The 24,327-nt window shown below is 33.7% G+C and overlaps 7 protein-coding genes across 9 annotated transcripts in view; 4 read left to right on the plus strand and 3 right to left on the minus strand.

Moving 5' to 3' along the window:
• The window catches only part of LOC108972208 (brain tumor protein), a 28,635-nt gene extending 18,632 nt beyond the window's left edge, over nucleotides 1-10,003 (minus strand). Inside the window, exon 1 of the mRNA XM_018938730.1 lies at nucleotides 9,520-10,003. The gene's annotated coding sequence lies outside the window, so the exon portion shown is untranslated. The remainder of the gene's footprint in view (nucleotides 1-9,519) is intronic.
• An 885-nt stretch (nucleotides 10,004-10,888) lies between these two features.
• Nucleotides 10,889-11,828, plus strand: LOC108972193 (dynactin subunit 6). The gene is made up of 3 exons (XM_018938710.1): nucleotides 10,889-10,996; nucleotides 11,055-11,502; nucleotides 11,678-11,828. The coding sequence occupies exons 1-3, from the start codon at nucleotides 10,974-10,976 to the stop codon at nucleotides 11,777-11,779; spliced, it is 573 nt and encodes a 190-aa protein (XP_018794255.1). The 5' UTR covers nucleotides 10,889-10,973; the 3' UTR covers nucleotides 11,780-11,828.
• LOC108972194 (probable DNA-directed RNA polymerases I and III subunit RPAC2) lies at nucleotides 11,803-12,335 on the minus strand. Its single transcript, XM_018938711.1, has 2 exons — nucleotides 12,206-12,335; nucleotides 11,803-12,152 (listed from the first exon to the last, which is right to left on the minus strand). The coding sequence occupies exons 1-2, from the start codon at nucleotides 12,221-12,223 to the stop codon at nucleotides 11,844-11,846; spliced, it is 327 nt and encodes a 108-aa protein (XP_018794256.1). The 5' UTR covers nucleotides 12,224-12,335; the 3' UTR covers nucleotides 11,803-11,843.
• A 1,562-nt stretch (nucleotides 12,336-13,897) lies between these two features.
• On the plus strand, nucleotides 13,898-16,240 carry LOC108972200 (general transcription factor 3C polypeptide 5). The gene is made up of 8 exons (XM_018938718.1): nucleotides 13,898-14,060; nucleotides 14,173-14,374; nucleotides 14,554-14,665; nucleotides 14,729-14,987; nucleotides 15,312-15,539; nucleotides 15,603-15,734; nucleotides 15,811-16,023; nucleotides 16,084-16,240. Exons 1-8 carry the CDS (start codon nucleotides 13,938-13,940, stop codon nucleotides 16,159-16,161), a joined length of 1,347 nt encoding a protein of 448 aa, XP_018794263.1. The 5' UTR covers nucleotides 13,898-13,937; the 3' UTR covers nucleotides 16,162-16,240.
• Nucleotides 15,725-18,457, minus strand: LOC108972199 (asparagine--tRNA ligase, cytoplasmic). Its single transcript, XM_018938717.1, has 5 exons — nucleotides 18,329-18,457; nucleotides 17,695-18,269; nucleotides 17,341-17,633; nucleotides 16,742-17,120; nucleotides 15,725-16,670 (listed from the first exon to the last, which is right to left on the minus strand). Exons 1-5 carry the CDS (start codon nucleotides 18,360-18,362, stop codon nucleotides 16,275-16,277), a joined length of 1,677 nt encoding a protein of 558 aa, XP_018794262.1. The 5' UTR covers nucleotides 18,363-18,457; the 3' UTR covers nucleotides 15,725-16,274.
• A 439-nt stretch (nucleotides 18,458-18,896) lies between these two features.
• LOC108972201 (putative pre-mRNA-splicing factor ATP-dependent RNA helicase DHX16) lies at nucleotides 18,897-22,248 on the plus strand. 2 transcript variants are annotated; one of them, XM_018938720.1, is made up of 8 exons: nucleotides 18,897-19,362; nucleotides 19,423-19,559; nucleotides 19,619-19,935; nucleotides 20,003-20,219; nucleotides 20,299-20,567; nucleotides 20,634-21,397; nucleotides 21,457-21,830; nucleotides 21,897-22,248. In XM_018938720.1, the coding sequence occupies exons 1-8, from the start codon at nucleotides 19,022-19,024 to the stop codon at nucleotides 22,079-22,081; spliced, it is 2,604 nt and encodes an 867-aa protein (XP_018794265.1). In that variant the 5' UTR covers nucleotides 18,897-19,021; the 3' UTR covers nucleotides 22,082-22,248. The 2 variants fall into 2 exon arrangements, with proteins under 2 accessions (XP_018794265.1, XP_018794264.1); XM_018938719.1 differs by having other exon boundaries at nucleotides 21,457-22,248.
• A 535-nt stretch (nucleotides 22,249-22,783) lies between these two features.
• Nucleotides 22,784-24,135, plus strand: LOC108972192 (protein l(2)37Cc). Of its 2 annotated transcripts, none has more exons than XM_018938709.1 (3): nucleotides 22,784-22,871; nucleotides 23,047-23,515; nucleotides 23,576-24,135. In XM_018938709.1, exons 2-3 carry the CDS (start codon nucleotides 23,084-23,086, stop codon nucleotides 23,972-23,974), a joined length of 831 nt encoding a protein of 276 aa, XP_018794254.1. In that variant the 5' UTR covers nucleotides 22,784-22,871; nucleotides 23,047-23,083; the 3' UTR covers nucleotides 23,975-24,135. The 2 variants fall into 2 exon arrangements, with proteins under 2 accessions (XP_018794254.1, XP_018794253.1); XM_018938708.1 differs by having other exon boundaries at nucleotides 22,789-22,871; nucleotides 23,064-23,515.
• Nucleotides 24,136-24,327: the final 192 nt, after the last annotated feature.

Raw genomic sequence — 24,327 nt, forward strand, 5'->3', positions numbered from 1 at the left:
TAATCAAACAAATTAAAATAAATTTATCTCATGAAAAAATCCCATGTTTTTATAACAAAGGAAAATTATTAATACAGTAAAATTCCTCACAACTGGACGCTCACCGTTGCAAAAGAAAATTATTAATTCAGTGAACTTCCTCATAACTGGACACTTGCAGTATACACGCGTGACAAAAACTTCGTGTTCAAATGTATTCTTAGGGTCACAAAAAAAAACAAAAACTTTGATTTATGAAATTCTGTATATTTCACAAAATTATTTGAATTTAGGATAAACATTATATACATATAATTATACTCGTATACTTGGTTAAATAAGTACACACGAAATGATTTACATAAATGCATAATAACTCAGCTCTTCTCAATAGAGGTGACCAAAAATTGTAGACCCTTCGTTGTCACACGACAACAACATCAAAAATTAACAAAATACCAAAAACTAATAAGATTTAAAAAAAACGGGAATTATACGCACGAATATTTTATGATATACATACATACATACATATATGTAAGTATACAATATATTTTATTAAATCTTAATCAGATAATAGAGATAATTTGAAAGTAATATTACCAAAACAGTTTCCGGTTATTGAAAAGTATTTATGTCCAGTTATAGGAATTAATTTTATAAGAAAATAATAATGAAAACGTTGTGTTCATGAAAATTGTCCGGTTATGGAAAATGTCCGCTTATAAAGTCTGTCCGTAACGGGAAATTTCACTATATTAACTAAGATATATCTATATACTCACTATTTTTTTGATATTGCCAGACTTGTCTTGTCTACTAAAATGGTTTTATGTGTTTTGAAAGTTGTCTACATATTTCAAGTATGAGCATTGCTTTAATGTTGATAGATTATTATTATAATAACTGTTTTTTATTCGACAAGCGTTGGAGATTAATAAATGGAGCATACTATACAAAACAAACGGGCAACACTTGTACTGAGAAATGGCGAAGACATCTAACATTAGAATATTAAGTAATAGGGACGTACACTGATCGGTTTGGGTAAAAAATGCAATTTTGGATTTTTTCTTGACTTTAAAGACTTTAAATAATAATAAATAAAGAGCAAACGGTGCCTTATGGAAAAGTCCAATTTGTGTGGCAATTCTAATTGCCACAAACGCCGATACTGCGTTATCGGAATCGACTGGGATTTTACCCGACCAAAGGCTGTTATTGGTACCTAATGGTAACACCCAAATTGTTTACAGCTCTAAGAAAATGGAAGAAATTCCAGATTATTGGGAATTAATAGTAGATAAATAAATTCTTTTGACAGCAGGGTCTGTGATGGCACAGATTAGTTTTAAAAAAGTGTGTATCAAATGTTAAAATAACTTTAGTTGGAAGCCTATCTATATACTTTTCAAAACTTGAACCGAAATCAGACATAAATTCACAAACTATAAGTATACTATATTCAGTTTTTTCCAACAGGGTTGTTACTTTGATAACACAAGTGTGGGATTGAGAATATGTGTGGACGTATGTATGTTCAATTTCAATGCTGCTATTGTCTAAGACCGAGTACATTCACATCTCTTCACAGAAGGTTTATAACATTAACTTTTTATAACTTCATTATTAATATATGTACGATTATATGCATTAATTTTCTAGTATTTATGTACATTTGTAAGTATGTATTTTTATACATAAATTTGCTTATATACACACACTGTCATTTTACAAAATGTTCTGACTACATTCTATTGTTTCTGACTCATTAAATATGTAAGGTAAAATACAAGAACAAAAACTATAAGTTTTACCTTTTTGCCAAAGGCCATTAAGGAGAGATGACATACACATACATACAAACACATATGAAGTCATCTCAACATGTCCAAATACAAAATATGAACATAAGCTTTATATACAGTTGCGAGAAATTAAATAGTCGTGGATAGCAACACTCTTAAATTTTCTTCAATTGTTAGCAATTTAAATTTTTTTTGGTCTGGTTGTGAAAGTCCCCTTACATATTGCAGAATGTTATATTGAAGTAACTGGTATCAATAACTTAAGTAGTTCATATACGTACATATATATATCAAAATTTATTTAACGAATGCCCACTACTATTTCATTGCTATATGTCTTTTGTGTACGTGAGTGTACTTTTGACGCACAAAGGCAAAAGATTATTATGATAATAACCTTAGGAAGTTGAACCCTAGTTTAGTTTTAAAAGATCATCAAAATATATATTCACACACACATAACTAAGCAACATAAACTGAGCTAATTCGAACAATAAAGAAAAGTAAATAGATTAGTTAAATGTTGACATTAAGTAGCTGAAAAAAGACTAACCAAAATCTTTATTAGTAGTATATGTTAGTTGGGGTAGTATTGAATCGATTTTATTTGTTTTAACCAGGACAACATACATGTGCATGTACAGACTAATAAAATGCTTCCAGGATTTCACCAAGGCTCTTCACACTATAGTTTTATCTTGATCTATAAATTGCTTCTTGACTTGCAATTGGGAAAGTGAAAAAAGCAAAACAGATTTAAAATTTTTTATATGGGAAGCAGGCGTGGTTGTTGTGCGATTTCACCCATTTTCACACTGTGATATAAGAATGTTAAAAAGTTCGGTACATGAATTTGGTTGAAATACGTCTAACAGGTCCTGAGATATATGATTTCACATAAAAAAAAAAGAGGGGACACCCCAATTTGGACCCGACTCTAAAAAGACTGTCTAAAACCATTCAGTTTTTAATTTATCGTGCCTTTAGTAATTTTTAAGAATACCGATATATGGGGAGTGAGCGTGGTTATAATTTTATTCATTTTCACATGGTCGGTAGGGGTTCTTATAGGATATATCCTGACCGAGTTTGGTTATTTTAGTTTGAATGGTTTGAGATATTTAATGTAATGTAATAGTACCTATTAGCAGCGGAAACACCCAGGTGCGCCTTGCTACAACGACCCTCTTTACCGAATTGCACCTCATGTTTTCGTTTTCTGGCATTATGTGGTCGTGACAATGGTCCGATTACGGCCATTTTTACCAAGGAACCTATATATATTTCAAGTTTCAATACGATATCTCCTACTTCTCTCAAGTTACAGCTTGCACGGGCGGACAGACAGACAGACGGAGAGTACCACTGATTTGCATTCGTCTCGTCATCCTGACACATATAACCTTATACATATCTATCGAGATACATACAACCGTTAGGTGAAAAAACTATTATACTCTATAGCAACATTTTGCAAGATTGTAAAAATGTATAAAATATTAATAATTTGAATGTTTAAGTTTACCGATCACTACTCTTAGAGTAAGATGAGAGTGAAGATGGCTCTATAAGGGCTCTATATCCACTATAGCATATACATATGTACAAATATGTAGCACCATACAAACTGGCCGATCAAAATCAATTTCTTGTGTGGAAACTTTATTATCATTAATTTTTCTAATCTTTCGCTGCTCAATATAAAAAAAAAAAAACAGTTTTGATTCACCGTCCAAGAAATTGTTTTTACGTATTCATGTTAATGTACATCCAATAACAACTTGCTGTTAACAATTTCCTTAGAAATACAGTATGGAACCAATATTTAGTTCAGTTGCAAATTGAAAGTCATGGTTATTTTCGACAAGCTTTTCTAACACCATATATGTATATATACACGCGTAAAAAAATTTAATTGCAAAAACACAAAACAATTCATTTTTCTAACACTGTACAAATATAGGTAAAGTAGTTTTGTGCGTACTTGATCGTATACTGCCTTTTACCGCGTCCACCTTGCTGTGACAACAATTAAATAAACTGTTGTGAATGCACATATGTATGTATACTGGTATGTATGTCCCATTGACTTCTACTATCTTCTTAAGCGTAGAAGTTTTAAATGCAAAATACTACTTACGCACACAAGTTAGTAAACATTTTATGCACACTAACACACACATATATACAAATATCCACTTATATAACCTATTATTTTAATCCACAAGACATTTTATTGAATATTTTAATGAGTTGCGAATCGTATACACAGAAGTCCACACAAAAAAACACACTAAATAACTTTTATACATCACTATACGTACAAGCATACATTCACATGTGTTTAGGTATATTATGTGGCCTCTGTTTTCGAGAGCATTGACACTAAATAAAAATTTAGAGCGTTGAACTGCTCTTACAACAACAACAGAACAGTTCGACGCCTCCAATTTATCTAAAATGTATGTATGAGGCATTCCAACTTAATTGAATTATTATAAACCTACTTATGCCCTAATTTGTTGCTGCATTATATACATAGATATTTAGATGCAAACCCAAAAATTACCCATTAAACGACTAATATGTTTCGATTTTTTGTTTGAGAGCAAAAAAATTATTCGAGAAGAAGAAAAAATCGGGTGCCATAGTGACAGGTCAAAAGGTTGAAATCAACGAGAAATGTATGTTTTCATTTACATAGATCGTAAAACAACCGCACAAACTGCCGAACATTCTTCCCATTTCAAAAACTTAAAATATGAGCAAAACTTTCAACTAACCGATGCAAATAAATAGAAAATAAGAAATCAATAATAAACGAATGCACTTTGTTTGAGGTTGTAATTATACTAGTATTGTTAAAAACGTTCCAGGAAGTTTAGGCAAAAGGTTTCAGTCTAATTTGTATCCAATTATATCGGGTATTACTTTAAACTTCGAAATTTTTACATAAACCATAATGTTTAGGAAATGCTGAAGGGTTGTTTGCTCTTAACCGGATATAAAGCAAGCCAGTTCGGATTGCGTAGGCTTTGTACAGTTATTATTCCTAAAGACATTACATAAATTTTAAGGGCTGGTTTGGGCTGACGAACTTGTCTGCTCTATTGCTGGTTATATGATTGGCACCAGATTTTCAGTTGCCTAGAAATCTGTAAACGCATTCTTGAGACCTCTAAAGCGCTCAGCAATTTCCTAGAATTTATCAGAGTCCTGCACCTTTGTGGGTACATGTGAACGGCATAATACGAAGTTTGTGCATAAAAGTTTCCCGAATTTTGTATTTCTTAAATGTGTATTCCCCAAAATATAATTTGCGCTTTTGCCAGCATTATTTCCAATTCCCAAAGCACTTAAAAAAAATAGTCCCTTCTTTAATCTTGTTTAGTTCTAATAGTTGTCTGCATATGCCTTTTCAGTTTTGGCAACAAAAACATGTCACACGGGGACAGGTATAGGTTATATGGCTTAATATGTTGTTTTTGGCCTATACATATACGCGTAACCCGCGAATATTCAAAATTCTTGATATTAGTCGAAAAAGACTTTTGGTATTTCTATTCAAGCTTCAACTTATTTTTTTTTATATTTATACTAATAAATAAATAAAAAAATATGTACCATTGTGGTCGGCAACGTTTTGCCATTTTTCCGCTAGAGACATTATTCCATCAGTGTAAATCAAAATTTCGAAATTTCCAGAACGGAAGCGAACGATCTATTGTTGTGCTACACAAACTGATACAGCATCATCTCCGTAAATTACACAATTTTCATTAAAACTATTGTAATTACTTTTGATTTATACAAATAATCATTGGTGTACGTATACTTTTATGATCTAGATTAGGCGCCTTTTAAGCTTTAGTATTAATTTTTTTTTATTTGTGTAAAAAAAATATATTGATATGCTATATTTAATGTTAAATATACATATCTTGAAATGGATACAAAAAAAACATATAATTTATTCATTTTAAAACAAATAAATATGTCGTAATTTAATAGAACTAAGGGTATGTATACTTTATTGGTCCACTGTACATACAGCTGCGAACAGTGAAATAGTAGTGGGTGTTAGAGCTTTACGTATCTGTGAGTTATGTAAAATGCCAAACACTTTTAACATCCATTGAAATGCAGAAGTGGATCATATTTCCCATGCTATGTTTATTACTAAAAATATTTAGATTTGAATATGAACAAGATATGTTTATTTACAAAAATGTGTTTATGTATGAAAATTGTTGGAAGCAGTAAAATAGTAGTAAAGTACTCAAAAACTTTTTTTAAAAATACTGAAGGATTTTGCAAATTTCATCTATAGAAGACCTATTAGGTAGCATGGCCATAACTTTTGATAACAGCAATACATCGCTTCTTCAGAGAATCTAAGGGGCTCTGTCATATTTTCAGTGGTATGCTCTGCCATGATTGCTGCACTACGGTCCACAAATCGTTGTTGTTTTTTTGGTTCATCATTCCATAGGGCTTTCTTGACGTCTCCCCAACGGTTTTCAATAGGATCGAGGCCAAGGGATTCCATCGACCCGAAACCACTATTTTGCCACCCTACTGGTGTGCTTCGGGTCATTATCCTGCTGTATTATCCAATTCAGCGGCATGTCCTCTTCAGCAAATGGTATCATAATATACTGCATTATATCCACGTATGTGTATCTGTCCGTTATGCCAGTAATCTTGTGAATTGGGCCTACACTGGGCTGTAAGAAAAACAGCCCAAACCATGATATTCGAACTGACAAGCTTCAAAGTTTTTGGGCGTCTGTCCTCAAGATGTTGCGCCATTTTTCAATTGGCCAATTCAGGTGTCCTTAACGGCGAATTTTAGGCGACGTGCTACATAATTTTTTTTTTAATAACGATACTTTTCAAAGACCGCTGACATATAAATTATGTTCACATAGAAGTTTTCTCACTGTATGAACACTGCAGGCCAGGTTCAGTTCACTCCGGATCTCCAAAGCTGACATTCTAGGTCGAGTTTAAGCACATCTTACAACTATTCGTGTAAAATTCTCAGTTGTGGCTTAAAACAATACAAGTCTTTCCACTCCCTTGTAGGTTTTACCGTTGTTTATGACAGATTTAATACATTCTCGGTTTTCTTCGCTTCCCGTGGCCCAATAAAAGGTGCAAAGTCATAATTTTTGGCTTTTTGCATTGAATAATAAATAAAAGATCAGGAAACTTACTTTTTGTTTGATAAAATTAAATATTTTTTAGTAAAAATTATCTGTTTGCAATCAGCTTACTGTTCACTACTATTCTATTGCTCGCTCATAAAAACAGATATCCCAATAAAAAAAAGTAAAGGTAAGTAAGTTATACTTCAGAGAATATAACTAAAATAATGATCGACGGCAATATCAACAAAGGACCAAATTTAAAGCAAAACTCTCTTGGCCAATAGGCACTACTATTTCTTTGCTCGCAACTGTATGTATAAGTCACCAAAGTTCGAAAATCTTTATGTAAATGGGGGCTCAGTATTGACTTGATTCAACCCATTTTTGATTATTTTTGATACACAAAGATACTACTACCAAATAAGAATTGTGTGTCTCACACATTGATCGATATTTTCGATAAAATGTCAACCATAAATACTGTAGTCCACATATTCGGTAGCTGGGTCTTGAACACTTTTGGATTGAGTTGGCTATTTTTTGACCATAACGTGACATACTTTAAAGGAATTATTAGTGCAAAGCTTTATCCTGTTATATCAAGTACTTCCTGATTTGTGCCCTGGAAAGCGAATAAATTAAATAGAATTTAAAATTACGTTATTTGGAAAATAGGCATGGATGTAATCCAGTTCGCCCATTTTCGCAACGTGATATGGGAATATGAGAAGAATGTCACGCACTAAAATTAGTCGATATATGTACGTATGTATGTATATGATTTCACCAAATGATGAAGACCATGGAAGCAGGTCTTACCATTTTAAATATTATTTAAAATACTGACAAATTCACACTTCGAATATTAATAGGTATACATAAACAGGAGACACTCATTTATTAATATCCTCTCGAAAACTACATAATCCAGGAAATGATAACGCTATGTGTGTGTTGTATTACAATATTATAATATGTAGTGCAAATATAATATTATGAACTTACTTTCAATAAGCACTTCGGTACATACATACATATGTATGTATTTACCTTGTTCTTTCTTTACCAAAAGTTGGATACGCATAACACACACATGGATTATGCATACTGTATACAAACAATCAAAAGCAGCATTGAACGGAAGGGTGACAATTTAACGAAAACAGGAAAAAGGGGAAGAAGCAAAGGTTGTCGGACTAAACCAAAATGCTGTTTTGTATTGCTCTTCAAAAAGGGAGTATAGGGCATGGCAGAAGAGAACCGCCATTTGCTGCTCCTTTAAACGTAAAAGCCCACCGATCTTACGGGCATATGTCCCGCAGTTACCTACGCTTTCAACCGACAATAACGCAATACATACACACACAAATTCACGATGTTGCATTGTCTAAATAAAACTCATATGCAGGGATAAAACATAAGAAATTTATAAATTGTTTGTTATCTCAATTTCGATGTTAAAATGTTATTGGATATAAAAATTTCAATTATATATTTGTTTAGGATATAATTCCGAAAAGTGTTTGGCTTAAAAAATATTCGCGCATTCTAGAATTATTCTCAAATAATTTCATAATTTTCAAACATCGTGTAAACAGCAAATCACAAAATGGTAACTCTGTAGACAAACAAAACAAAAAAAGGCAGAAATCATGAAAGGGACCAAAAACAACAAAAAAGTTAATGAGAATGTAGGAGGAAGTGGAACTGAAGCCAAGAGACAGTGCAGTTTCTGCAGGGCAAAGCTGTTGGTTCTGTGAGCTCCAGCGCACAAAGGGGAAACGAATTGGCAATGGAACGCACGACGACGCGAATTAGTCACCATCCACATCTCATATACAAGAAAACACGTATTCTTGTTTGCCGTCCGTCCACCCGCTCGTTCATCCACAATCACTATGCTTCTCTCTCTCCAAGAACGAGAAAAAGCATTTCTATGGCGCGTTTTCGTTGCTGTCTAGCTGCTGTTTTTTTTTTTGATATATACATATAAATGCATATATTTATGTATATATATATATATAATGTTTTGTCTGTGGCAGGGGCCATCTATGCTATTACGCGAATATGTACACTCGCACAATTGTTATAATATAATAAACACTAGTATTACAGCAGAAACCGGGGTGCATTGATAATGCCGCATACAGCGTCGGTATAGTTTAGAATGCGAAATCAAATATATATGTATGTATATATATATAACTACTTAACAAACTGGCTTTAAGCACTAAAATTTAGTAACTTCCTGGGTTATTAATATTCTTTCATTATTTGATAAACACTGAAGTTTAGGTTTGTTTCATCAGATTTTATGTTGTATTAAACAGAATTTATGCGTGTATATGTATTTGTACAAGTATTATAGATACACGATTTTTTACTAACAAAATAATGAACACAAAAAGTTATCTTCACCTCCCAAAGCATATGTATATACATACATATGTATATCACACACAGTAATTCACTTCCGCCTTAGTTTGGTACATTTTTCACATGTTAAAACTATACACTTTTATGGATAATTGTATAAATTTAATAGAAACAGTAATGATATGATATAAAATTTGACAAACCTGAGAACTTCGCTATGACCATGTCAATATATATATGACTTCTAGGGAATATTACTATAGGGCAGCCACCTTAGACTACAATTAGAAATGTAAAGTTTTTAAACGTGTGTTGCGCCAGTAATCAATGCCTACGATCCGTTGTTTTGCAGTTGTTTGAGTTGGAACAGACGAAGTAGCACACAAGGCAGGGCGATTTTTACTCGCGTCGCTTTTTAGCGAATTCTCTCGTCTACTATGGCTGTATGACGCAAAGACGAATGCTAGAACAAAAACCCTATACTCAGCACTTTGTATTTGGCTTTTTTTTTATATCAAAGTTTTGTCGTTTATTTCTCTTAGTTCGATGTAAAAAGTCTCAATTTGTATAATGCATTGTTTGAATTTATAAATTCTACACTTTTCCTTAAATTTAATTTACAAATATTACTTTAAAACAGTGCCCACGCGCGAACAAACTACGTTGTAATCATAGATTTAACTGCAACAGCTACTAAACAAAAACTGAAAGAGGAATAGAACCGAAACATTCAAGCAGCGCCATTAATACGGAAATATTCAGCGATGTATTTTTTCAAATTAGAGTTACCTCACTCGTGGACCTAATTGGCACATGTGCTCATGATAATAATTCTTAATATATAATAACGGTATATATATATTTTTGCTTGCACGATTTTATTAATTCAAAATGTTTATTTAAATCTAATTCAGGAAATACTAAACATTTCAAGATTTTAATAAAATTTCATAGAAGTAAGATGCCCATTAGATCTAGTAGACTTTAGTATTGTGTAGGAAGCGTGTGTCCAAACTCATTTTAATGCTTAAGTTATGTGTGAATTAGATTTTTTTGTTTTTAGTTGGGGTAAACAAAATTAGTACGCTGTAAAAAGAATTTTTATTTCTCTGTGACAAAAGGAATGCAAAGTTACAACAATCAAAAATATTTCCAAATGCTCATGCGACATTGAAATCTTTTCTGGTTAGGTAAATTATAATATATATTCGTAAAAATATTGAAATGATTAGAAAAAATTTCATATTTTATATCGTTCCAAATATTGTTAGCTCGTCGAAATAATAGAAACAAATGGCTTCACCGAAATTTAAATGTATTCAAAAAATATTACAAAAAACGAGACTGGCCTTCACTGATCTTCAATGATTTCAATACCAGTTGATGAATACCAATTTGCTATTTTTTGGGATTTATAATTACTTCAGAATTAAAGAAGTACAAATCAATGAAGACATTTATACCTGTACTTTCTTTCCATATATACTGGATCGAACATTATTGATTAAATAAATTTTATGCGTGCATACCTGTTGTTAATATTTCCACGGTTCCAGTTAATATAATCGATTATCGAGTATCGGCTGTAATGTCAAAACAAAAGTGTAAATAATCTGAATTAAATAATAAAAATATCCAGAAAATATAGTTTTACAGCATGTCCCACACGGAGCACAATGAGTATATATTGTGATAAAATTGATAAAACAGGAAATATTGATATATATTTTAATTGTAGGATTAAAATAATGGCGAAAGCTATAGTTTGTGAGGACTGTAGCTTGATTGGTGACATCACCATTTCACCTGGATGTGTGATACACCCCAGTGCTACCATAATTGCTGAAGCTGGACCCATTGTGTTAGGTGAAAATTGTATAGTGGAAGAGTACTCTACAATTGCATTCCGTCTGCCGACAGATAACAAAATTGACCCAGCAGTTGAAGTGCGAACTTTAAACATTGGAGCAAATAATGTTTTTGAAGTGGGTAGCAGAGTGGAAGCATGTCACATTGGAGAAAAAAATGTGTTTGAGAGCAAGTGCTACGTGGGGCCTTGCGTCTTCGTTTCCAGTGGCTGCATTATTGGTGCTGGTGTAAGATTAGTTTCGGAGCAGAAACTTCCTGAAAATACTGTGATTTACGGCCGAAATTGCTTACAGAGAGAAGCCATCGATAAACATGGGGTAAAAATGCATCCGCTTTATTTTTGAAAGTGTTAATGTGTGCTTTTACAAAACATTTTTTTGTATACGATGGTTTCGTTCGAAATTATAACTATGAACATACATATTAACACTTTCATAAAATAAAAATTTCAAATTATAAAAAGTAATATTTATTTTATATATTCTAATCTAGTCACAAACCCTCCAGATTGATTTTCTAAGAAAAGTATTACCTAACTATCATCATCTCCGAAAACCAAATTATGATCCGAAAAAAATGCGCATTTCTACTTAATTAAATTATTTATTTAAATTTATTATAAACAACCTTATACACATAAATAAAAACCAAATATGTATTACATTACCGCAGGCTTATTATTTGTTTCAATATACGTTTTAACTTCTGACTCGAACGTGTTGATAGTATGATCACAAAGGGATTCCAAATCATCTAAGCCTCGTTTTAAAATGTCAATAGCTCTGTTTTGATTAGATTGTATACGAAAATGCATTTTGCTTTCAGTTGGATGAGGAATAGTGTAACCGCAGAAATCAACATCCGGATATCTGCTAATGATCGTTTTTAGAGCATTGCCTAAAGTGTGTCCCTCGTTTTGAAACACAAATGTGCGTGAGCCTTCGCCGCTATTTTCATCACCAGCAACCTGGTAAAAACTGATTAATTTATTTTATACATTGAATTAAAAATAATACGTACTTCTGCTAATGCGCCCATTTTTTATTTTGATTTCTTTATTGATTCGTTAAACAACACGAGGGAGGTAAACCAAAAATAATATAATTGTTGCTATTTCGGTGAATGGATTTTATTTTATCGATACTTTTAACGACGGTAACCATATGTTCACAGAGCAGCTTATGCTATTGAAATATTAGGGCGGTTATAGTTTATCATATATATTTGTCACCAATTATTATTAGATTGAAGTTTCATAAAAGTAATTTTATATTAATTAATGGTTTAATTACAAATAATTTTTACATTGATGCAATTGCTGTAATGAACGCAGATATGCTTTGTTATTTTAATTGTATTATCTAATTTGGTATATAAGTGGGAAAGATGTAAAATTATATGATTATAAACTACATAATAAAAATAGCTAATGAAAAATAGTGAAATTGCATGAAAGGGATCTGAATTGTGAAGGAGTCAATACCAAAAGTTAGGTAAGTGTTTTGTCGGCAAATTCTCCTTTGGTGTCGCTCAGTGCTTTCACACGAGCAACACTTGTCTAGGAACTTTGGTCGAGTTTTTCTGTCTTCCTTTTCATACAATTTTCGTTAATGCTGATGCGCGGAACACAATGCTCGCGACAGACTGCAGCAGCACGACAGTGAACTGAAAACGGCGTTGTGAATCCTACTAAATAAACGTTTGTGAGAGGGCAGCAACATAACAATGGTCGGCATGTAAACAAAACAACGCAATTGTCCATTTTGCATGTACACAATTTCGTTGTGGCCATACTAATACCTTGCACTTTAATGAAATTTGAATATTTTGTTCAAAGTGAAATTTTTAAGCAAAATATAAGTAAATAGGTAAATTTATTGTTTAAGTTATCAATTGTTATTATAAATGATGCAACAGAGCTATTTTATGCTTTTATTTGTAAAATAAAGTCGGGTTTGTTAGAGCTTTGAGTAATATTACATTTTACATATTAGTGGCATCACCACTCTACCTCATCTCTATATCTTCCATTCTGTCGTCCTACTGTCGTTGGCAAATATAGGATAAAATTGAAGTTAGCGAGAACGACAACTGTCGGCCTGCCGTCGTGTAGTTGTGCAGCTGTCAAAATAGGTCCGTCCATAAGAACGTGTGTATTTTAATATTTGACAGATGTCGTTTGCAGTCTGTCGCGAGCATTGTATTCCACACATGACACTGTTCGGCTAAGCGACACTTACAAATAATTGTTTTTAATTCTTCTAAATGTTCTTAAATATTTAAAATAAACATTTTTGAGGAAATTAATTTTATCATTATTAAAATTTTTTCGAAATAAATCTGTTATGAAATACATACTTGCCTACTACATAAAAAAATATTAACTTTGAAATATCGGAACATAAAGTATATATTAATATGAATCCGAACACTTTGCAACCATGAAACGGAATTCAAAATGAAAAGTAAAGCCGAGTTGTAAAGCAGCGAACAAAAACACAAATTGTTATTCAAATACTAGAAACATGGTCATTTCGTTTTTCTTCTTCGTCCGCTCACCCGCAAAAAGTTGTTTTGGAAGACAAAAGTGTTCCTGTGTGACCTGGCACTGTGTAAATAGCCTTCCATATCGATATGAGAAGAACCGATACCAACAAAAAGTATCTCATTATCGAAAATTCTCAGTATCGAAAATTTGTAAACAGTTTCATATCCCATCCGTATAAAGACATGTAAACAAAATATTTTCACGATGACCACAAAGCAAGTAAATTTTTCTTCGAACAAGGAATTGGAGGTAATTGAGTACCCAGCGAAAGTGGTGAATGTGGAAAAAATGGTGGAGACACTAGGCGGGATAATTAACATTTCCCAGGTGGGTGTTTTTGTGAATAGCGATATAAATTTGTAGGGTTAGCTTCATCATAATACCATTACTAATTTATGCAGCAATATAAAATTTTCTAATATTGTTGAATTCTTCAAAGTCTTTGGGGTATGAACAGAAACGCTTAGAGCTTCGTTTTCACCCGAAGAATCCGTACAACAAAGTTACCGGTGGCGATGCTGTTCAAAGCGCGGGTTTGCTAATTTCTGTGAAAGTACGACGCTCCAAAAAGAACCGTAGCTCACCTGCTGAATATCGCTTGTGCATACTTGGGCACTGCAAACGAACTTTTACTTTTAACAGTAAGTGTTACATATTTATATACATTTTTCAATTTATTTTACTTGATAGTACTTTTAATTTTTATGTATCCTTTTAATATTAAGCTCACAAAGTGTTAGTGTTTACAAAAACTTAATTTATTACATTACTTGTGGTTACAGATTTACCATATTAAAATAATTCGAATTTATGCTTTTAGGCTTATGTGACTTTCAATTCCTGCCTTTGTATAAGCAGCCAAATGATTCAAACTTAAATTTTAATTTATCGACCCTGCTTCCTCAATCCATTACGGATACAGATTATTTTGCGTAAGCTCAAATAAAACACGTAGTGTATTTAGTTTATAGTAAAAAATCATTCAATATCCTTAGACAAACAGATTTGCCTTTGGTGAGTTTGCCACAAATTTTTGCACGAGTCGACACTACCAATTCGACAATATTTCGAGGTGATCAACAAGATGACGGTCAAAATGATGTGCTGGGTGTGATACAGAAATCTACATATGACAGTCGCGACATAGTGCCATTCAGTATGACAGATGTTTTTCCGGAACGTCCAGATTTACAAACTGTTAAACGAATGCGTATCAAATATGTATCGGATGAACAACTTCAGAAAGTGAAAAGTGTAAGTAGACTGCAGACAAGATTATTCTTACAAATATATCAAAAACTCCGTGAAACACATATATATGTGTGTAAATGATCAGCGTGTCCAGCAGAGTCTGTCTGTTTGCGTAAACTACTTATTTTCTCAGTTTTTGACAAATCGATCTGAAATTTTAAACATGTTACATTCTCCGAGAAATGTTTCAGATCAGAGCACTATATCATATAGCCGCCAAACCAACTGATCTACCAAAATCAACTTCTTGTATTAAATCCTTTATATTATAACAAAGTAAAATTTTTTATATATAATTTTTTTCTATTATATGCAATATGTGTGTAGTTATTTGAGGAATGCCCAATTTGGACACGTATTGGGCTGCTCTACGAATCTGGTGTATCTCATGAAAAACTTAAATGCATAGTACCATCCCTGTCTTACTACTTTTCGACTGGACCATGGCGTACACTATACGTGCGTTATGGTTATGATCCGCGTAAAGATTTCAAGAGTCGTTATTACCAAACATTTGACTATCGACTACGATTCCGTTCTGGTATGTCCGAATTCGTAAGTAATTTTTTTTGCAAATTCAAGATATGTAATAATAAACAACATATTATTTCCAAATAGGTGGCAAACAGGAAGGATCAACTGAAAAAGCAAAATGAGAGTCCATACGAACTTAGCGAATTGGTGCAAGATATAAATTATCCATACTTCGAAGAAAATAAATTACCACGCTCTCGGCAATGTATTTTAAGAGTAAGCGTTATACGTTTATTTGCTGATACATATACTCATACATGTTCGTAACATTTTGAAATAATTATATTTTTAGTATTGTGATTTACATATGCCGAAAATTCAAGAAATGATCGAGAAGATACCGTCACCGCGCACTGGTGCAATATGTAATGAGAAAACGGGCTGGCTACCTACAGGATTTGACATGCAAGTTCGTCAGATAATGAGTAATTGCATTAAAGAATTATTACGAAATCATTATCGCAAAGGTCAGATACATGCTGAACTGGACTCAGTAGATAATGCGGTGCGCTAAATATTATATGGCAATAATTTTAAATTTTACAAGTTTTGTTTTGTGTTGTAGGAGGATGCAGATGCTGAGGGCGACGTAACATTTGATGAGGACAATAGCGATCTTTGTAGAGAAATTTTCGACGAGTAAATCTTATTTTGCGTAATCTTACTAAATGCAAATAAATGAATGCGTTTCACCATATTATTTAGGTAAATGCAAGCTTTAATATGTGTTTTTATTCGTCGAGAACGTCGTGTCATTTAAGGTTTGCAACGATCAAGGAAACGTGGATACAAACAAACTTCGCGAATATGATAGCGATTGAGTAACCAGCAAAGGAAACGTTCCAAGCCGAGACCGTATCCACCATGCGGTTGTGTGCCATATATACGTTGATCAGTATACCAGTAATATGGAGTTGGGTCAATGCCCTCGCGTTTATAACCTTCAAGCAGCTCCTCATGGTTATAAATCCTCATGGAGCCGCCAACAATTTCACCAACATTCGGTAAAAGTACATCAACACTCTCCGTTAAGTTGCTATCTTCGGGACATCTTGCCATATAGAAAGATTTTATAGCAAGTGGAAAGCGGCATAACATAATTGGTTCATTTATGGTATCAGTCATTTTACGCTCGGGCGCCTCTGGTATATCCTATGTAGAATATAAATAATTCAGCATCAGTAAATGTTGTAACCCAATAACTTTGTATACTGTTAGCATACCTCGCCATATTCGTAGAATGTGCCATCGTCCTTAGTTACGTTGTTATCCTTTAACCATTTGATGGCATCTGCATAATTCATGCGACGGAAAGGTTTTTTGGGCGGTTTAAATTCCGGGTTAAGTTCATGAACGATGGAGCCCCACGGTGATTTTAAAATACGATCAACCACATCGCACACTAAATCCTCCAAACGGTCTAACAGATCATCAAAGGTAATAAAGGGACTTTCGGCTTCTATGTGTGTATATTCGGCCAAATGACGACGCGTTCTACTTTGTTCTGCGCGGTAACTCTGGGCAACAGTGAATACATCGCCAAGTGCTGGCAGACAAGTCTCCAAATACAGCTGAGAACTTTGAGTTAAGTAGGCCTCTTCGCTGAAATTATGGATTTATAAGTGTTCGTGGTTATTTTAAAAAGTCAAGTTGAGTTAAAGGTATAGTACAAATAATTCATTAAAAAAAAAAATAATTGAGTGAACTTGTTTACTTTTTATGCCCGAAAAACTTTGTTGATTTATATGCGAATTAAATTAATTCACAAACCTTATCGAAAGCCTCGCAATACAAAATATTTTAAAGCTTATTCAAAACTCACCCAAAATATTGCAATTTGAAAAGTGTTGACCCTCCTTCGACCTGTGTCTGTACCAGAGTTGGTGGATTGACTTCATTATAACCCCGATCAAAGAAGTGCGAACGGAAAGCTTGCATAACAACTGATCTTATTTTCAAGATTTTTGAAGTATTTTCACCACGTATCATAATATGGCGATTGTCCAGTTGAACGTCAGGATGTGCTTCTTCATTAAGAATATTTTCAGCCCCACCTGCTGGTGCCAAACCTATTAATTCCCAATAATCTACATGCAATTCATGACCACCTGGTGCCTAAAAATTATTTTAACTAATAACTATTGTAATTCAATTTAGTAGTATTTATTTTTCTTACCATTTTGCCATCAGGTACCGGCTTCAATACACCATACAGGAGCACTGAACTCTCAGTACTTAACACAAGTGCTTCATAAGTTTGACATAGCCGATTAGTGAGTACGCACTGCAAAAATCCTGTGCCATCTCTTAGGGTTATGAAAATTAATCCCTTACCCTGGCGACGCAAACGATGAACCCATCCATAAATCTTAATACGTTCACCGCGATATTCCTCACCGTGACTTATGCGTATTCTACGTGCAGCGGGTAAGCTTGGATCCTCCTCGATTTTAATTTTGCGTGCATCTTCCAAGTTTTGCATTCGCTTTTCAGCATCTTCGGCTTCACGCTGTTGTTTGTCGGCATTCTTATAACCTTCGCGTGCAAAAATCTTCTGGATTTTCTTCAGCTGGGATTTGGCAGCAACTTCATATGGGATTTCAGCTTTTGGATCTTTACTATCTACGTATATTGTGGGAAATGGTTCAATCTTTGCATGACGCATAGCCTGCAAAATTGTTTTGTAGGGATTGTCTTGTGTACCTTTACCATTTTCATCACTACCAGATTTTTCAGATGTATAAATTCCATCTATAGTTACAAATGCAACAAATTAATTGATGTGTACTTATTTAATCGTTTAATCTCACCAATGGAAGGAGTTTCGGAACTTTTAGTTGCCATTGTAATAAATGCAAAAGATTGAATCAGAAAATTACGAATGCACCAAAAATATGAATGTAAACCACTGGACACGTTTCGTTAAATGCTGCCACCTATTAAAAAAAAACACCTCAATCAATTTGGCATAATTTAAATCCGAATAGTTAATATTCGTTAAGAGTCAAGAATTTAAAGAAATGGTGATATGGTGATTGACATGAAGAAAAGGAATTTGACATTACTAAAAAATGGACAAAAATTAAATTAAAAACCATAGTGACAAAGAATGCTATAAAGCCAAGCAACCGCAAAATTTGCAAAATCGTTACAAAAAAAACAATGGTTTACATGTAATTTATTTATTGTCTTAAAATTGACAATAAAGGGACTAAATAAATTTGTTTTTAATTTTGAAAGTTACACCTAAAAACATATGATTTGACGATGGCTTGTTGGTAATATTACTTTCCAAAGATTGATTCTCATACGACATCGAAAAACAATTAATCGGTTTAACGCAAGCTTATCGTATCATCTCCAAGAACTATTCTAACATATAATTTAAATAAACACAACATTAGATTATTTATTAAAAATCATTACTATCAATAAAAACTAATAATATTAGAGCTACATACAATATAATTCGTGGTTGAAGTGTAATTTCCTAGAAATTCATCATGTCAAAAGCCAGCAAAAGGGCTGCTAACTCAAGTTCCGAAGAATTGGACAGTGAGGAAGAAGGCCGTTTAAAAGATCTTAAAGAGCGTGATGAATTTACTGAGAGACTTAAGAAACGCGATGAGGGCAAAGTGCGAAAGGTATTGGAATCTAGTGCTAGCCGTAAAGCTATTGAAGAAGCTGCTAAGCGACTGAAGCTTGAGCACGAAGATCGGGATAAAATTCTACCACAGTTACGAGTGCAATCTCGTCGAAAGTATCTTGAAAAACGAAAGGATGATAAAGTGGCTGAACTTGAGGCAGATATACTGGATGATGAATATTTGTTTGACGAAAAGATGTAAGCCTTGAAATTATAAGTTTTAATGCAAGTTTAGAATCAATTGTTCACTTATTTTAGTTTGACTGCAAGAGAACGAGAGGAACGTGAATACAAGAAGCAGTTGTTACAAATTGCAAAGGAACATGAAAAAGCGCGAGAATTGGAGCGAATCCAGCGATATCATATACCACAAAACCTAAAAAAGGGCGAAAAAGGTAAACTATTGCATGTGCTTCATTTGTATGCACTGTTTAATATCCCTGAATATTTTTAGAGGAATATGTGGAAGTTGATGAGCTGGAAAAACAACCTAATTCGGAACAGAAAAAATGGGAAGCTGAACAGTTAGCATCTGCACGTTTCCAATTTGGTTCGAAAGATGCAAAAATGAAAGAAGAATATGAACTTCTACTTGAAGATCAAATTGAGTTCATACAAGCTCTCACAATGGATGGTTCGAAAGAGGACTCTTCAAAAAAGTCCGAAATTTCTGAGGCAGAGAGGAAGCGTATGACAATAGAGGAAACACAAAAGTCCTTACCAGTTTATCCATTCAAAGAAGATTTAATAGAAGCTGTGAAAGAACACCAGGTATATACAAATTATTAACATAAAATTATTATTTTAATTAAATTTTACAGCTTTTTTTCCTTTATAGATTCTAATTATAGAGGGTGAAACTGGTTCCGGTAAAACAACACAAATTCCACAGTACTTGGTAGAAGCTGGCTTCACCAAAGATAATAAGAAAATTGGTTGCACGCAGCCTAGACGTGTGGCTGCTATGTCTGTAGCGGCACGTGTTGCTGAAGAAATGGGAGTTAAATTAGGAAATGAAGTTGGTTATAGTATTCGGTTCGAAGATTGTACTTCAGGTATAAAAAGTTTGCTTATATTTATTTATTTATTTTTATTTGTTTACTGTTATCAGTTTTTTAAATCGTTTTCCTTTAGAACGTACTGTACTCAAGTACATGACCGATGGTACTTTACACAGAGAGTTCTTATCAGAACCGGATCTGGCGTCCTACAGTGTTATGATCATTGACGAAGCTCACGAACGTACCTTACATACAGATATATTATTCGGACTTGTCAAAGATATAGCACGTTTTCGACCGGAACTGAAGCTACTTATATCCAGCGCAACGTTAGATGCTGATAAGTTTTCTAAATTTTTCGATGATGCGCCAATTTTTCGCATTCCTGGACGTCGTTATCCGGTACTATTTGCCTTATTATTGCAAAAATTCACTTGTAATTATTTTTATGTACATATCTATTTTAAGGTGGATATATTTTATACGAAAGCACCAGAAGCTGACTATATTGATGCGTGTTGCGTTTCAGTTTTACAAATACATGCCACACAGCCACTTGGAGATATTTTGGTATTTCTTACGGGGCAAGATGAGATAGAAACATGTCAGGAAGTTTTACAAGATCGTGTAAAACGACTAGGTTCGAAGATACGAGAGCTTGTTATTATACCAGTTTATGCTAATTTGCCAAGTGATATGCAGGCAAAAATTTTTGAACCTACACCACCCAATGCCAGAAAGGTTGTATTGGCAACAAATATAGCGGAGACTTCGTTAACAATTGACAATATAATTTACGTGATAGATCCTGGATTCGCGAAGCAAAATAATTTCAATTCACGCACTGGCATGGAATCTTTAATGGTTGTGCCAATTTCAAAGGCGTCAGCGAATCAACGCGCAGGCCGTGCTGGACGTACAGCTCCAGGAAAGTGTTTCCGGCTTTATACCGCTTGGGCTTACAAACACGAACTAGAGGACAACACTGTACCTGAGATTCAGCGTATTAACCTTGGCAATGCCGTGCTTATGCTGAAAGCTCTCGGTATAAACGATCTCATACACTTTGACTTCTTAGATCCCCCACCGCATGAGACCTTGGTCCTAGCTTTGGAACAGCTGTATGCCTTGGGTGCGTTAAATCATCATGGAGAATTGACAAAGTTGGGTAGACGCATGGCAGAGTTTCCGGTTGATCCAATGATGGGAAAAATGTTATTAGCAAGTGAAAAGTAAGTAAAATAAAATTGTATGTTTTTATTCGTAATTTTATCAATAATCTTTATTACAGATACAAATGCTCGGAAGAATTGGTTTCTATTGCAGCGATGCTTTCTGTGAATAGCGCAATCTTCTACCGACCAAAAGATAAAATTATACATGCGGATACAGCTCGAAAGAATTTTAATCACATGCATGGTGATCATTTGAGTTTGTTGCAGGTTTACAATCAGTGGGTTGATACGGATTATAGCACACAGTGGTGTTACGAGAACTTTATACAGTATAGATCTATGAAAAGAGCACGTGACGTACGTGAGCAACTCGTGGGTTTAATGCAGCGTGTAGAAATTGATATGGTCTCATGCATGCCTGAGACGGTAAATGTAAGGAAAGCCGTCACAGCTGGATATTTTTATCATGTTGCGAAATTATCAAAAAGTGGTAATTATAAGACTATTAAACACAATCAAACGGTATTGATCCATCCGAATTCTTCGCTTTTTGAAGAACTGCCCAGATGGGTACTTTACCATGAACTCGTATTTACCACAAAGGAGTACATGCGGCAAGTGATCGAAATTGACAGCAAGTGGTTGTTAGAAGTGGCACCACATTACTACAAAGCTAAGGAACTTGAAGATTCGACCAATAAAAAGATGCCCAAAGTCACCGGACGTGCTGTCATGACGTGAATCCGTGCGTGTCAATGTAGCTTTAGCTACTGAAATGTGGTTATAAAAGAATGAACCCCCTCGCTTGCAACGCCTTGCAGCTTAGAATTTAATATATTTAAAAGCTTTGGCGATCATGTTATACGCGATCCATCGAAGTAGATTTATATATATGATGATATTCTCAAAAATCCCTATATATATGTATATAAATAAAAAAATGTTTTCTATATGTATCTAATGCATTAATATAATATTTTAAATTGTCCAATCAATTCGGACTGAGAGTTTTGTTATCCATGGATAATTAGAAGCAAGAACGATAGAATTAGGGAAGTCTCCATTATTATTTTTTATTTGATTGAGTCACGAAAAAGGCCTATTAGACTTATGTATGTTATTTTGAAACATTTTATTATTTTTAATTCAATTCTAATTTAGTCTATCAGGTGACAATTTAATTAACAATATTTTTTGTGGTTTATCGTGTTTTTTTGGGGTCATCATCAATACAAATAGTATCTATTTATATCTTAATTTGTTTACTCCGCTATTATTGTTATAGGATTTACCGTTTATCCTTCAAGATTTAACTGTAAACATTTTGTATTATATCTTTTTAATTATATTTTAAGCTGTTACAATTGACAAATTGTTGTCAAACAACTACAAGTGCTGCCCATTACCCATCAGTTCGATTAATAAATCGATTTTGTAATGGGAAAACTATTCAGTTAGACCATCTTCATCAATCGCATGTGAATATTTTCGTACAAAGACCGTTTTGATTTTATAATAATATTGATAATAGGTAATTAAATACGTTGTTTTCATCGAAAATAACTGGCAATACAAGTAGTTCTCCGTTTATGATTATATTTACATGAAATTTTATATATATAGCAGTGTTTTCAAGCAAACATTATTTTCTAACCTAAAAAGTTGTGAAATATACACAATATTCCTTTGCACTAAAATTTTTGAAGTGTTGAATTTTCCACAGGTTAAATAAGTCTGAAAATAATGGCTGCGCAATTTTTCAATCGTATTGGTCAATTAGGCCTTGGTGTTGCTGTCCTAGGCGGAGTTGTGAATTCAGCGTTATATAATGTTGATGGTGGACACCGTGCTGTCATATTTGATCGTTTTACCGGCGTGCAACAAGATGTTGTAGGTGAAGGCACACATTTCTTCATTCCATGGGTACAAAGACCCATCATATATGACATTCGCTCACAGCCAAGAAATGTACCCGTCATCACGGGCAGTAAGGATTTACAAAATGTAAACATTACATTACGTATCCTCTACCGTCCAATTCCCGACCAATTGCCTAAAATTTACACGATTCTTGGTCAAGATTACGACGAAAGGGTGCTGCCATCTATTGCCCCTGAGGTGCTCAAGGCGGTTGTGGCTCAATTCGACGCTGGTGAATTGATTACCCAACGTGAGGTATGTGTACTGATATAATGTTTAATTTCTTAATATTAGTTTACTTCATATCTTATTTAGATGGTATCTCAACGTGTATCAGAAGAACTTACTGAGCGTGCCAAACAGTTCGGTTTCATTCTTGATGATATCTCTCTCACACATTTGACCTTTGGCCGTGAATTCACTCAGGCTGTAGAAATGAAACAAGTTGCACAACAGGAGGCCGAAAAGGCACGTTTCGTCGTAGAAAAGGCTGAACAACAAAAATTGGCTTCCATTATTTCTGCTGAGGGTGATGCTTCGGCTGCTGATCTTTTGGCTAAAGCCTTTGGTGAAGCTGGTGATGGTTTAGTAGAGTTGCGTCGTATCGAAGCAGCTGAAGATATTGCTTATCAACTATCGAGATCGCGTGGTGTTGCATACCTACCAGGTGGACAAAATACCCTACTCAATTTACCGGCGTCTTTGGCGCAGTAAACGGAACTTTATGTTTATGAAAATACTTAGCATTTAATAAATATGGTTACTTGTTTCTTTTTACATTATCTATAAGTCAGAGCGAGGTAACTGTGCTTTCGACCAATAATAATAAGCTAAAGTGATTTCCAAGTTTTGTTATATGGAAATTCAACTAATTATTTGGTTGTTCCGCTTTAATTTACTGGACAAAAATACTTGAAAAAGTAGGTATTTGAAAAATTATGAATAAAAATTAGAGTATTTCCGGATCGCTTAAAGCGTTTTCATAGAAAACGTATAAACTAAAATAAATTTTTTTTTATCGAGAATGCTTCTGCTTTGCTCAAAAGATAGTTGTGTCCGAATCGGTT

This window comes from Bactrocera latifrons, unplaced genomic scaffold, assembly GCF_001853355.1.
Source record: "Bactrocera latifrons isolate USDA-ARS-PBARC rearing strain unplaced genomic scaffold, ASM185335v1 scaffold_385, whole genome shotgun sequence".
In the NCBI taxonomy this organism is placed as follows: Eukaryota; Metazoa; Arthropoda; class Insecta; order Diptera; family Tephritidae; genus Bactrocera; species Bactrocera latifrons.

What these genes read in the sequence shown, in the direction of transcription:
- LOC108972193 (XM_018938710.1), top strand. Translation starts at nt 10,974, where the DNA reads ATGTCCCACACGGAGCACAATGA. An exon ending in TCCCACACGGAGCACAATGA is followed by an intron (nt 10,997 to 11,054) that starts GTATATATTGTG and finishes TTTTAATTGTAG; the next exon opens with GATTAAAATAATGGCGAAAG. An exon ending in AAGCCATCGATAAACATGGG is followed by an intron (nt 11,503 to 11,677) that starts GTAAAAATGCAT and finishes ATTCTAATCTAG; the next exon opens with TCACAAACCCTCCAGATTGA.
- LOC108972200 (XM_018938718.1), top strand. Translation starts at nt 13,938, where the DNA reads ATGACCACAAAGCAAGTAAATTTTTCTTCGAACAAGGAATTGGAGGTA. An exon ending in CTCGGCAATGTATTTTAAGA is followed by an intron (nt 15,735 to 15,810) that starts GTAAGCGTTATA and finishes TTATATTTTTAG; the next exon opens with TATTGTGATTTACATATGCC. An exon ending in TGGACTCAGTAGATAATGCG is followed by an intron (nt 16,024 to 16,083) that starts GTGCGCTAAATA and finishes TTTGTGTTGTAG; the next exon opens with GAGGATGCAGATGCTGAGGG.
- LOC108972199 (XM_018938717.1), bottom strand. Translation starts at nt 18,362, where the DNA reads ATGGCAACTAAAAGTTCCGAAACTCCTTCCATTG. An exon ending in TTCCGAAACTCCTTCCATTG is followed by an intron (nt 18,270 to 18,328) that starts GTGAGATTAAAC and finishes TTGTAACTATAG; the next exon opens with ATGGAATTTATACATCTGAA. An exon ending in TTCAAATTGCAATATTTTGG is followed by an intron (nt 17,121 to 17,340) that starts GTGAGTTTTGAA and finishes CCATAATTTCAG; the next exon opens with CGAAGAGGCCTACTTAACTC.
- LOC108972201 (XM_018938719.1), top strand. Translation starts at nt 19,022, where the DNA reads ATGTCAAAAGCCAGCAAAAGGGCTGCTAACTCAAGTTCCGAAGAATTG. An exon ending in TATTTGTTTGACGAAAAGAT is followed by an intron (nt 19,363 to 19,422) that starts GTAAGCCTTGAA and finishes CACTTATTTTAG; the next exon opens with TTTGACTGCAAGAGAACGAG. An exon ending in ATGTTATTAGCAAGTGAAAA is followed by an intron (nt 21,398 to 21,456) that starts GTAAGTAAAATA and finishes TCTTTATTACAG; the next exon opens with ATACAAATGCTCGGAAGAAT.
- LOC108972192 (XM_018938709.1), top strand. Translation starts at nt 23,084, where the DNA reads ATGGCTGCGCAATTTTTCAATCGTATTGGTCAATTAGGCCTTGGTGTT. An exon ending in AATTGATTACCCAACGTGAG is followed by an intron (nt 23,516 to 23,575) that starts GTATGTGTACTG and finishes TATCTTATTTAG; the next exon opens with ATGGTATCTCAACGTGTATC.